At 43.1% G+C, this 14,074-nt stretch overlaps 1 protein-coding gene across 13 annotated transcripts in view; it reads left to right on the plus strand.

Moving 5' to 3' along the window:
• Nucleotides 1-14,074, plus strand: part of LOC121532782 (protocadherin gamma-C5-like) — a 211,211-nt gene that overhangs the window by 106,490 nt on the left and 90,647 nt on the right. Inside the window, exon 1 of one of the 13 annotated variants that reach the window (XM_045205093.1) lies at nucleotides 423-3,009. The exons of 9 other annotated variants lie outside the window; for them this stretch is intronic. In XM_045205093.1, the coding sequence (XP_045061028.1) occupies nucleotides 568-3,009 (2,442 nt within the window). In that variant the 5' untranslated portion in view covers nucleotides 423-567. Of the gene's footprint in view, nucleotides 1-422; nucleotides 3,010-3,898; nucleotides 6,511-7,708; nucleotides 10,313-11,229; nucleotides 13,839-14,074 lie in introns of those variants that run through there. 3 more of the 13 variants (XM_045205112.1, XM_045205103.1, XM_045205100.1) reach the window with 3 other exon arrangements.

Consider the following 14,074-nt stretch of genomic DNA (forward strand, 5'->3'; position numbering starts at 1 on the left):
TAAAACATTAGAGAATGTTGAAATGTCTCATAATGTCCTTTGGCGGTATGGGTGAAATGTGTCATGCTGGCATTGTGCTCCTCGTGTTTTGAACCAGGTTATTAATCATGGTTTCAAGGAGAATTCGTGAAGTGTTGTGTGCTGTTTACATCATCTATCTCGTTGTGGTCTTCCTCCTTAATCAAATAACTGTTTGGTTGTTTGTAATACATGAAGTCAACTTTTCGTTGATAACAGAGAGAATATGATTGCATGCGTTTCTCATGTCTTTATATTGACTGACTACCAACTATTTTCATATCGGACTCTGAGGGCCGCTGTTGGTCTTGAAAGCAAACTTGAACCGATGTAAATACTGCTATACCTCCCCAGTACCTCCCATATTCCCTCAGTATGTCAGTGAGGGATCAGCACGAAAGCGCTCTTGAATCTCTCTTTTTTCTGTATCCTTTTTTTTATCGACACAAGCTATTACGGTGATGGATTCTAGCTAAGAGTCTCAGCAGTGACCAGTTGTGTTTCATCGAATTTGGATATAGCTTGTGTGATCTTATTTGACATTTTACCATGTGGAATTCGATTATTTGGTTTGGGGCCACGGCTTCTGCAAGAAATGGACGCTCGCTTAAACGGCAAGTACAGGCCTTTATTCTTGTTTGCCTCGCCCAGATGATTCTCGGGCAGATTCGTTATTCTATCCCAGAGGAGATGAGAAAGGGCTCGTTTGTTGGAAATTTGGCGGATGATTTAGGAATTAATGCTAAACGAATGAAATCGGGTGGTGCTCGCATTGTTAGTGGCGATAGCAGCGAGTATATCAGATTGGATGTAGACAAAGGGACACTGGTCGTAGGAGAGAGGATAGACAGGGAGCAGCTTTGCGGACAGACATCGCCCTGCAGCTTGAGCTTCGAGATGATTATGATGAATCCTATGCAGCTGCTTAGCATTGTGGTGGAAATACTAGATGTTAACGATAATGCCCCATTCTTTACTGAAAAAGAAATTAAATTAGAAATCTCAGAGTCTACTCTGCCGGGTACGAGGATATTACAGGAGAGTGCGACAGACCCAGATGTCGGTATCAATACACTGCAAGGCTACACCTTGCACCCTACTGATCATTTCAGCATTAAAATCCAGACTGGTCCTGATGACAGTAAATATGTGGAGATGTATCTGTATGCGCCTTTAGACCGAGAAAAAAGGGACAACCTGCTTCTCACCTTGACTGCTGTGGACAGCGGGGACCCGCAGAGATCTGGAGCACTTAAAATACACATAACTGTGCTTGATGCCAATGATAATGGTCCCATTTTTATGCATCCGATGTTTAAAGCGTCGGTAACCGAAAATGCAGCCAAAGGCACTGTAGTGACCACTGTAAGTGCCACTGATGCAGATGAGGGCCCATACGGTCATGTCACTTACCATTTCGCTCGTGTACCTCCTGACATCGCAGAATTATTTTCTTTAGATGAAAATACAGGCAAAATAACAGTTACTGGCCAAATTGATTATGAAAAGAATAAGCAATATGAACTAGGTTTACAGGCTAAAGACCAAGGAGGACAAATGGACTCCACAAAAGTAGTTATTGACGTTATTGATGTGAATGACAATGTCCCCTTGATTACACTAACGTCATTCTCGAGTCCAATATCTGAAGATTCGATCAGTGGCACAACCGTGGCTATCATAAATGTCAAAGACATAGACTCTGGTAAAAACGGAAAGGTAGAATGTTCGATAAATACTATGATCCCGTTTGCCATCCAGTCGTCTCTAAAGAGCTATTACACCCTTGTGACGGATGGTGTTTTGGACAGAGAGCGAAATGCCGAATATAACATTACATTCACGGCCGTAGATGAGGGTACCCCGCCCCTCTCGGCCAATAAAACCATCACACTGAGAATCTCAGACGTTAATGACAATGCACCCGTTTTTGAGCGGAGCTTATACTTTGCCGTTGTTATGGAAAACAACGCTCCGGAGGGGTCAGTGTTTTCTGTGAAGGCTCACGACTCAGATTGGGGTCAGAACGCACGCATGTCCTACCTGCTCATAGATTCTCAATTTAATGGGAATCCGATATCGTCTTACATCTCTGTTAATGCAGAGACAGGTGCCATCCAAGCGGTGCGCTCCTTCGATTATGAGCAAACTAAATCATTTGAGATGTATATTAAAGCTCAAGATGGAGGCTCCCCGCCTCTCAGCAGCAATGCAACAGTCAAAATCAGCATCCTTGACCAGAACGACAACGCGCCTCAGGTTTTGTACCCAGTCCAGACTAGCAGCTCTCTGGTGGCTGAAATGGTGCCTCGTTCAGCAGATGTGGGCTATCTTGTCACTAAAGTGGTGGCTGTTGATGTGGACTCTGGACAGAATGCCTGGCTCTCTTATAAACTGAAAAAAGCGACAGACAGGGCGCTGTTTGAAGTGGGCTTACAGAATGGAGAAATAAGAACTATACGCCAAGTCACTGATAAAGATGCTGTGAAACAAAGGCTCACTGTTGTAGTGGAGGACAACGGGCAGCCCTCTCGTTCAGCTACAGTCAATGTTAACGTGGCGGTGGCGGACAACTTCCCTGAAGTGCTCTCGGAGTTCACTGACATTACGCACGACAAGGAGTACAATGACAACCTGACTTTTTACTTGGTCTTGGCTTTGGCTGTAGTCTCATTTCTGTTCATCACATGTTTAGTGGTTATTATATCAGTGAAAATATACAGATGGAGACAGTCTCGCATCCTCTATCATTCCAATCTCCCGGTTATTCCGTATTATCCACCGCGTTATGCAGACACTTTGGGGACAGGAACTCTACAGCACGTGTACAATTACGAGGTGTGCAGGACGACTGACTCCAGAAAGAGTGACTATAAGTTCGCCAGACCCTGTAGTCAGAACGTACTTATAATGGACCCCAGTTCTACAGGGACGATGCAGCGGATGCAGAGTGAAAATAACATATTGGATGATCGTGATTCTCCCCAAGAGGTGAGTTTATTGTCCTTTAAATAATGTAGCTCATTTTGTTGGAGTATATCTTTACAATATGCCTTTTTTTCTTAACTATTTTACCCTGCTGCCATACTCTTTCTATCGGTATCTCAGAAGTAGGGTTGCTCTCTCTTCTCAATTTTATAGCGGTAAATCAAGGATTATGTATTGTTTTAGTAACCTATAAAAAAGGTTTAGGTTGTGTTGTATGTGTGCTGCGTTTTTAGAAATATAGCCTATTTCGAACAGAGCGTTAGTGGTTGTGATATATTTGTAACTCTGTAGTGCTGCAATGTTGCTTCAGCACCACGCTGTGTGGACAGCGACACTTCTGTCTTCATAGCAGCAGAGGGCTGCTTCGCTCTCTCACACTGTGTATTATCCCTTGTTCGTACCTCTGCCTATTGAATGTCGCTATAGATTTTAGCCGTTACGAAGCATATTACTGTCAAAATGCATAGGTATTGGTGTGTAATGTTGAGTCATGGTTTGGACGGCTGTTCCATTGAATTATTTTTATGCACGATCCAATCTGAGGTTGATGGGATAGTGGCATTCTTTAGTAGGCTATAAAATTGTAATTTTTTTATTTGTTGGTCATATAATTGTAGTGATGAACGTTCATTTATTTAGATAGCAGAAAGTGAGGTGTTTAGCTAGGGATTTGTATATGGATCAGTTTATAAAGGAAATAATGTTGTACTATGTTAAATTATTTCTGAACGGGTTTAGATGTTCAAGTGTTTTATGATGTTCATGTTTTGGTCTCTGAGGGCCGCTGTTGATCAGTGAAATAATTTCTGTCCAGTGTTGTCAGTCAGTAGAGTCCCCTCCCCTATCACTTCGCTCTACCAGAGGAGAGGGAGAGACTGCGCTTCATAGGAGGCGGGGCGCGACAGAGACACACTCGCTCTGATCCATACATGTTACAGATAAAGGAAGGGGACACGAAAATAGCCTGTATTGAAATAATACGTAGAATATTACTCTTCTGTTTGTTCGTGGTATCTGAGGACGCATTGTACGGAATATTTGTATTGGATTTATTATTCGTTGACTATGGCATCGGAAGGATTCCTTCAACCTAAATGCGTAAAATGGCGTTTGTGTTGTGGACTGCGGTGGCAAGTATTTATTTTCCTCCTGTATTTCAGTCATATTGTCAGTGGTCAAATCCGGTATTCCATTCCGGAGGAGATGAAGAAAGGTTCTCTTATCGGTAACGTAGCTCAAGACCTGGGGTTAGATTTGAAAAGGCTCCGAGCCGGCCGGGCTCGTATCGTGACCGGAGAAAGCATTCAGTACACAGAGCTGAAGACAGACAAAGGGATTCTAGTCCTGGGTGAGAGAATAGACAGAGAGCAGCTTTGTGGAGACGTCACACCATGTAGCTTCAGCTTCGAAATCATTTTAGAAAATCCAATGGAGTTACATCGCGTGACTGTAGAAATGTTGGATGTAAATGACCATGCTCCTTCTTTTCCAATACAATATATACAATTTGAAATTAGTGAATCGGCTACTGTTGGTGCGCGATTTCTGCTAGAGAGTGCAGTGGATCCCGATGTAGGCCTCAACGCCCTTCAGAATTATATTTTAACCCCTAATGATCATTTCATTCTAAAACAACATGCGAATCCGGACGGTAGTAAATATGCTGAGATGGTTCTTCAGAAACCGTTAGACAGAGAGGAGGGTCCTCGACTCTCTTTAAAGCTAATCGCTGTAGACGGTGGAAATCCACAGAGATCTGGCACAGTAAATATAGAGATCACTGTCCTAGATGCGAATGACAATGCACCTGTGTTTAACCAGTCACTTTACAGGGCTACTGTGATGGAAGACGCTCCAAAAGGCACCTATATCACAACCGTAAATGCCAGCGATGCAGACAGTGGATCAAATGGACACATATCTTACTATTTGTCGAAATTGAAAGGGAATACAGTTGACATATTTAGCATTGATATGGCGACTGGGACTATTTATGTTTCCGGTCAGATAGATTATGAGAAGGACAATAAATATGAAATCAGGGTAGAGGCAAAGGATCAGGGTGGTTTAACAGACTCAAGTAAAGTTGTTATTGAGGTTCAAGACGTGAATGACAACGCACCAGTTATAAACGTCATGTCTTTCTCCAGCCCTGTGTCTGAAGATGCTCCTCCTGGCACCACTATTGCTATTATAAATGTTAAAGATGCTGATTCAGAGAGAAACGGGCAGATTACATGCTCTATAAATACTAACCTTCCATTTAAAATTCTGTCGTCGTTAAGTAGTTATTACAATTTGATCTCAGATGTAGCTTTAGACAGAGAAACGACACCAGAATACAACATAACCATAACAGCGACAGATTCTGGTTCGCCTCCCCTCTCTAGCACCAGGACATTACAACTTAGAATCTCTGACGTAAATGACAATGCCCCATTGTTTCATCAGAGTTCATACTCTGCTTACGTCACAGAGAATAACTCTCCTGGAATGTCCATATTTACTGTCAGTGCGCGGGACTCTGACTGGAATCAAAACGCTAGAATCTCGTACCTCTTGGAGGACACGCAGATCAGTGGAACTCCAGTCTCTACTTATATATCCATTAACTCTGAAACTGGAGTCTTATATGCGGTTCGTTCCTTTGATTATGAACAAATTAAACAGCTTACAGTCGTTGTTAAAGCGCAAGACGGAGGCTCTCCTCCACTCAGTAGCAATATGACTGTAAAAATAATGATCCAGGACCAGAACGACAACTCGCCTCAGGTTCTGTACCCAGTCCAGACTAGCAGCTCTCTGGTGGCTGAAATTGTGCCTCGTTCAGCAGATGTGGGCTATCTTGTCACTAAAGTGGTGGCTGTTGATGTGGACTCTGGACAGAATGCCTGGCTCTCGTATAAACTACAGAAAGCGACAGACAGGGCGCTTTTTGAAGTGGGCTTACAGAATGGAGAAATAAGAACTATACGCCAAGTCAATGATAAAGATGCTGTGAAACAAAGGCTCACTGTTGTAGTGGAGGACAACGGGCAGCCCTCTCGTTCAGCTACAGTCAATGTTAACGTGGCGGTGGCGGACAGCTTCCCTGAAGTGCTCTCGGAGTTCACTGACTTTACGCACGACAAGGAGTACAATGACAACCTGACTTTTTACTTGGTCTTGGCTTTGGCTGTAGTCTCATTTCTGTTCATCACATGTTTAGTGGTTATTATATCAGTGAAAATATACAGATGGAGACAGTCTCGCATCCTCTATCATTCCAATCTCCCGGTTATTCCGTATTATCCACCGCGTTACGCAGACACTTTGGGGACAGGAACTCTACAGCACGTGTACAATTACGAGGTGTGCAGGACGACTGACTCCAGAAAGAGTGACTGTAAGTTCTCCAGACCCTGTAGTCAGAACGTACTGATAATGGACCACAGTTCAACAGGGACGATGCAGCGGATGCAGAGTGAAAAGAACATATTGGATGAACCTGACTCTCCACTAGAGGTGAGTTTAAATAATGTAGCTCATTTTGTGGGAGTAGGCCTGCAGCTTTACAATATGACTTTTAAAAACATTTTCAACAGTTTTCCTCTGATGCCTTACTATTTTTCTTCATAACTCGAGGTTGGGTTGCTTTCTCCTCTCGATATATTAGAGGGAAATCAAGGATTATGCATTTTTTTTGTAACCTACAAAAAAAATGATTTAGTTACGTCATTTAGCAGACTTACAGTTAGTGAATACATATTTTTTTTATACTGGCCCCCCGTGGGAATCGAACCCACAACCCTGGCATTGCAAACGCCATGCTCTATCAACTGAGCTACATCCCTGCCGGCCATTCCCTCCCCTAACCTGGACGACGCTGGGCCAATTGTGCGCCGCCCATGAGTCTCCCGGTCGCGGCCGGCTGCGACAGAGCATGGAATCGAACCAGGATCTCTAGTGGCACAGTTAGCACTGCGATGCAGTGCCTTAGACCACTGCGCCACTCAGGAGTTCATGTTGTATGTGTGCTGAGTTCTATGTCTGCAGATTTTTTAGAAATGTATTTCGAGCTGAGCGTTATTAGTGCTTGTGATATATTGGTGACTCTCTAACACTGTGAACTGTGATGTTGCTTCAGCTCCACCCTGTGTGGACAGCGACACTTCTGTCTTAATAGCGGCAGAGGGCTGCTTCACTCTCTCACACTGTGTATTATCCTTACCTCTGTCTGTCTATTGATCAAATGTCGCTATAGATTGTAGCCTTTCCCAAGCATATTGCTTTCAACCTACTTCAATGTTGGTTTGAAGTGGTTCAGGTGTGGTTAGGACGGTTGTGTAATACTCTTTTATGCACGATCCTTACCGAGGTTTATGGGATAGTGGCATTTTTTAGTAGGCTATAACATTTTTATTAGTTTTTTTTTCTGGTCATAGAATTATAGTGATGAACGTTGCATTTATTTAAATTGCAGAAAGTTGTGTTTAGATAATGATTCGCTTATAGATTCTTTTGGAAAAATAAATCATGATGTACAGTGATAAATCAGTTCTGAACGGTTTTAGGCTTTCAAGACTGTTATGATGTTCATGTTTTGGACTCTGATGGCCGCTGTTGATCAGTGAAATAATTTCTGTCCGGTGTTGTCAGTCAGTAGAGTCCCCTCCCCTATCACTGCGCTCTACCAGAGGAGAGGGAGAGACTCTGCTCTTCATACGAGGTGGGGCGCGAGACACGTTCAGATAGCATATACACTGGGAAAGTGAAAATAGCCTGGATTCAAATAATACATCGACTATTGCGATACTCTTCTCTTTGCTCATATTTTCTGGGGAAATAGCATAAGGAATATTCCTGTTGGATTTATTATTTTCTGGCTATGGCATTGGAAGGATGTGTTCAACCTAAATGCCTAAAATGGCGTTTGTGTTGTGGACTGCGATGGCAAGTACTGCTTTTTCTCCTGTATTTCAGTCATATTGTACGTGGCCAAATCCGGTATTCTATTCCGGAGGAGATGAAGAAAGGTTCTCTTATCGGTAACGTAGCTCAAGACCTGGGGATAGATCTGAAAAGGCTCCGAGCCGGCCGGGCCCGTATCGTGACCGGAGAAAGCATTCAGTACACAGAGCTGAAGACAGACAAAGGGATTCTAGTCGTGAGTGAGAGAATAGACAGAGAGCAGCTTTGTGGATACGTCACACCGTGCAGCTTCAGCTTCGAAATAATTTTAGAAAACCCCATGGAGCTCCATCACATTACTATAGAAATCCTGGACATTAATGATAATTCTCCAATATTTAAGAAAAATCTAATTAATTTAGAAATCAGCGAATCCGCTGTTCTTGCTGCGCGCTTCGCTTTAGCCAGTGCAGAGGACCCTGATGTAGGAGTTAACAGTCTGCGGGAGTATGTTTTAAGTTCAAACGATAATTTCATTCTAAAACAACATTCAAATGCAGACGGAAAAAAATATGCAGAGATGGTCCTCCAGAAACCGTTAGATAGAGAGGAGCATCCTCGTCTTTCTTTAAGGCTAATCGCTGTAGACGGTGGAAATCCGCAGAGATCTGGCACCGTAAATATAGAGATCACTGTCCTAGATGCCAATGACAATGCTCCTGTGTTTAACCAATCAGTGTACAGGGCTACTGTGATGGAAAACGCACTGAAAGGCACATATATTACCACAGTCAACGCCAGTGATGCAGACAGCGGGACGAATAGTTGTGTTACATACTTTTTTTCAGACATGAATGGAGGTCTAGCTGATGTGTTGGCAATCGAGGAAAACACAGGCACAATATCCGTTTCAGGGTTGATTGATTATGAAAAAGATAAAAAGTATGAACTGAGAATTGAGGCAAAAGACCAGGGTGGTTTAACAGATTCCAGTAAAGTTATCGTTGAGGTCATTGATATAAACGACAATGAGCCTGTAATAAGTGTCATGTCATTCACGAGTCCGGTTTCTGAAGACTCTCCTCCCGGTACAACCATCGGTATCATCAACGTTAAAGACTTTGATTCAGGTGAAAACGGACATGTGAGCTGTAGCCTAGACCAAAACATCCCCTTCAAGATAAAATCTAATTTAAGAAATTACTACACCTTGGTAACCGATGCTGTTTTAGACCGCGAGAGCATGTCAGAATATAACATAACTGTAGTAGCCACGGACGCAGGGTCGCCTCCTTTATCAAGTAAGAGAACCTTTCACCTGAAGGTGTCTGACGTCAACGACAATGCCCCAGTTTTTTCACAGGGCGTGTACAACTCTTATATCCCAGAGAATAACTCTCCAGGCGTCTCTATATTTACTGTTAGAGCTAAAGACACCGACTCCAATCAAAATGCTCGTATTTCCTATATTCTGGAGGATACTGACGTCAGCGGGACTCCTGTGTCTGCTTATGTTTCCGTAAATGCAGAGAGTGGGGTGATACACGCTGTGCGCTCCTTTGATTACGAACAAATCAAACAGCTTAAACTCGTGCTTAAGGCGCAAGACGGAGGCTCTCCCCCGCTCAGTAGCAATGTGAGTGTCAACATCTTCATTCAAGATCAGAACGACAACGCGCCTCAAGTTCTGTACCCAGTCCAGACTAGCAGCTCTCTGGTGGCTGAAATTGTGCCTCGTTCAGCAGATGTGGGCTATCTTGTCACTAAAGTGGTGGCTGTTGATGTGGACTCTGGACAGAATGCCTGGCTCTCGTATAAACTGCAGAAAGCGACGGACAGGGCGCTGTTTGAAGTGGGCTTACAGAATGGAGAAATAAGAACTATACGCCAAGTCAATGATAAAGATGCTGTGAAACAAAGGCTCACTGTTGTAGTGGAGGACAACGGGCAGCCCTCTCGTTCAGCTACAGTCAATGTTAACGTGGCGGTGGCGGACAGCTTCCCTGAAGTGCTCTCGGAGTTCACTGACTTTACGCACGACAAGGAGTACAATGACAACCTGACTTTTTACTTAGTCTTGGCTTTGGCTGTAGTCTCATTTCTGTTCATCACATGTTTAGTGGTTATTATATCAGTGAAAATATACAGATGGAGACAGTCTCGCATCCTCTATCATTCCAATCTCCCGGTTATTCCGTATTATCCACCGCGTTACGCAGACACTTTGGGGACAGGAACTCTACAGCACGTGTACAATTACGAGGTGTGCAGGACGACTGACTCCAGAAAGAGTGACTGTAAGTACACCAGACCCTGTAGTCAGAACGTACTGATAATGGACCCCAGTTCTACTGGGACGATGAAGCGGATGCAGAGTGAACAGAACATCCTGGATGAACCAGACTCCCCACTGGAGGTGAGTGTGTTGGAGTTTAAACAGTATTGCTCATTGGGTTGGAATATATATTTTCAATACTTTTTTAATGAGTCCTTTGTAACCATTTCCCCTATTGTGCCTACTTAATATTTCTGTAGTTAACAGTATTTGTGCAAATCAGCTGTTAAGTTTGGTTGTGGTTAGCTTTGGCTTTTATAGAACGTCATTGCCAGTTGAGTTTTTAGACTGTGGTTTCGAAGTTAGCATACTAATTGCTACAATAGAAGCAATTACTTGTTTATTGGTTAGTTTGAGCTTTTATAGTATACCTACTGATTAGTTTTCATCACACTAGCATTATTGTAGGCTGTGTGGCCATTTCAGGAACACTCTTTGTGGACAGCGCCACTTCTGTCCTGATAGCAGCAGAGGTCTGCTCTGCTCGCACACGCTGCTCTCCCTTGCTCCAACCGCAGTGTTATGACAAAGAGTCACTATGGAGTCCCTTGCACAGTGTTAACTGCTTGTCATATGTCATATAACCAACCCACTTTCGTACGGAATATGTTGTTCAATAATGCTTTGGATGGCGGATCCACGGAAATGTTTTTACGCACGTTCGAATCTATTGCTAAGAGGATAGAGTGGCATGATTGAGTATCAAATTATTGCTATTTGCCTTACTGGTCCAAGTATTATAGCCATTGAACGTTTCATTTATATAGATTGCACCCAGCACAGTGTTCAACTAGCTATTTGAAATATTTGGGGAATAAATTAGTGCTGTAAATTGTTAAATCATTTCTAAGTTCTTACCGATTCAAATATAATGTGGTTTTCATTTTTTGAACTCTGAGAGCCGCTGTTGATCAGTGAAATAATTTCTGTCCAGTGTTGTCAGTCAGTAGAGTCCCCTCCCCTATCACTGCGCTCTATCAGAGGAGAGGGAGAGACTGCGCTTCATACGAGGTGGAGCGCGACAGAGAGACACTCGCTCTGATCTATACAGATATCTAAAGAGGACGGTGAAAATAGCCTGGATTTAAATAATAAGTCAAATATCGCTATTTCTTCTATTTGTTGAGGATAAAAGGAATATTTCTGTTGGATTTATTATTCGTTGACTATGGCATCTGAAGGATTCCTTCCACCTAAATGCGAAAAATGGCGTTTGTGTTTTGGACTGCGGTGGCAAGTACAGATTTTTCTCCTTTATCTCAGTCATATTGTGAGTGGTCAAATCCGGTATTCCATTCCGGAGGAGATGAAGACAGGGTCTCTTATAGGTAACGTAGCTCAAGACCTGGGGATAGATCTGAAAAGGCTCCGAGCGGGCCGGGCCCGTATCGTGACCGGAGAAAGCATTCAGTATACAGAGCTGAAAACAGACAAAGGGATTCTAGTCGTGAGTGAGAGAATAGACCGAGAGCAGCTTTGTGGCGACGTCACACCATGTAGCTTCAGCTTCGAAATGATTCTAGAAAATCCAATGGAGCTTCATCACGTTACTATAGAAATCCTGGACGTGAACGATAATTCTCCAATATTTAAGAAAAATAATATACATTTAGAAATCAGTGAATCCGCTGTTATTGGTGCGCGTTTTGCCTTAGCCAGTGCAGAAGATCCTGATGTAGGAGCTAATGGCCTACAGGAGTATGTTTTAAGTTCAAACGATAATTTCATTCTAAAACAACATCCAAATGCCGATGGAAGAAAATATGCTGAGATGGTCCTCCAGAAACCATTAGATAGAGAAAAGCATCCTCGTCTCTCTTTAAAGCTAATCGCTGTAGACGGTGGAAATCCGCAGAAATCTGGCACAGTAAATATAGAGATCACTGTATTGGATGTGAATGACAATGCTCCTGTGTTTAACCAGTCATTGTATAGGGCTACTGTGATGGAAAACGCACTAAAAGGCACCTATATTACATCCGTGAATGCCAGTGATGCAGACAGTGGGACGAATAGTTTTATTGTATACTCTATTTCAGACATGAATGGAGGTCTAGCTGATGTGTTGACTATCAATGAAAACACAGGCATAATATCAGTTTCAGGGTTGATTGATTATGAAAAAGAGAAAAAGTTTGAACTGAGAATTGAGGCAAAAGACCAGGGAGGCTTAACGGATTCGAGTAAAGTTATCGTTGAGGTCATTGATATAAACGATAATGAGCCTGTAATAAGTGTCATGTCATTCACGAGTCCGGTTTCTGAAGACTCTCCTCCCGGTACAACCATCGGTATCATCAACGTTAAAGACTTTGATTCAGGTGAAAACGGACATGTGAGCTGTAGCCTAGACCAAAACATCCCCTTCAAGATAAAATCTAATTTAAGAAATTACTACACCTTGGTAACCGATGCTGTTTTAGACCGCGAGAGCATGTCAGAATATAACATAACTGTAGTAGCCACGGACGCAGGGTCGCCTCCTTTATCAAGTAAGAGAACCTTTCACCTGAAGGTGTCTGACGTCAACGACAACGCCCCAGTGTTTCCACAGGGCGTGTACAACTCTTATATCCCAGAGAATAACTCTCCAGGCGTCTCTATATTTACTGTTAGAGCTAAAGACACCGACTCCAATCAAAATGCCCGTATTTCCTATATTCTGGCGGATACTGACGTCAGCCGGACTCCTGTGGCTGCTTATGTTTCCGTAAATGCAGAGAGTGGGGTGATACACGCGGTACGCTCCTTTGATTACGAACAAATCAAACAGCTTACACTCGTGGTTAAGGCCCAAGACGGAGGCTCTCCCCCGCTCAGTAGCAATGTGACTGTGAAAATAATGATACAGGACCAAAATGACAACGCGCCTCAGGTTCTGTACCCAGTCCAGACTAGCAGCTCTCTGGTGGCTGAAATGGTTCCTCGTTCAGCAGATGTGGGCTATCTTGTCACTAAAGTGGTGGCTGTTGATGTGGACTCTGGACAGAATGCCTGGCTCTCGTATAAACTACAGAAAGCCACAGACAGGGCGCTGTTTGAAGTGGGCTTGCAGAATGGAGAAATAAGAACTATACGTCAAGTCACTGATAAAGATGTTGTGAAACAAAGGCTCACTGTTGTAGTGGAGGACAACGGGCAGCCCTCTCATTCAGCTACAGTCAATGTTAACGTGGCGGTGGCGGACAGCTTCCCTGAAGTGCTCTCGGAGTTCACTGACTTTACGCACGACAAGGACTACAATGACAACCTGACTTTTTACTTAGTCTTGGCTTTGGCTGTAGTCTCATTTCTGTTCATCACATGTTTAGTGGTTATTATATCAGTGAAAATATACAGATGGAGACAGTCTCGCATCCTCTATCATTCCAATCTCCCGGTTATTCCGTATTATCCACCGCGTTATGCAGACACTTTGGGGACAGGAACTCTACAGCACGTGTACAATTACGAGGTGTGCAGGACGACTGACTCCAGAAAGAGTGACTGTAAGTTCGCCAGACCCTGTAGTCAGAACGTACTGATAATGGACCCCAGTTCTACAGGGACGATGCAGCGGATGCAGAGTGAAAATAACATATTGGATGAACCAGACTCTCCACTAGAGGTGAGTTTATTGGAGTTTAAATAATGTAGCTCATTTTTTGGGAGTAGGCCTGCAGCTTTACAATATGACTTTAAAAAAAAATCAACAATTTTCCTCTGGTGCCTTACTATTTATCTTCATATCTCAGAGGTTGGGTTGCTTTCTCCTCTCGATATATTAGAAGGAAATCAAGGATTATGCATTTTTTTAGTAACCTACAAAAAAAAAGATTTAGTTACATGTTGTGTGTGTGCTGA

The sequence above is a fragment of the Coregonus clupeaformis genome, chromosome 2, assembly GCF_020615455.1.
Source record: "Coregonus clupeaformis isolate EN_2021a chromosome 2, ASM2061545v1, whole genome shotgun sequence".
NCBI classification, from domain to species: domain Eukaryota; kingdom Metazoa; phylum Chordata; class Actinopteri; order Salmoniformes; family Salmonidae; genus Coregonus; species Coregonus clupeaformis.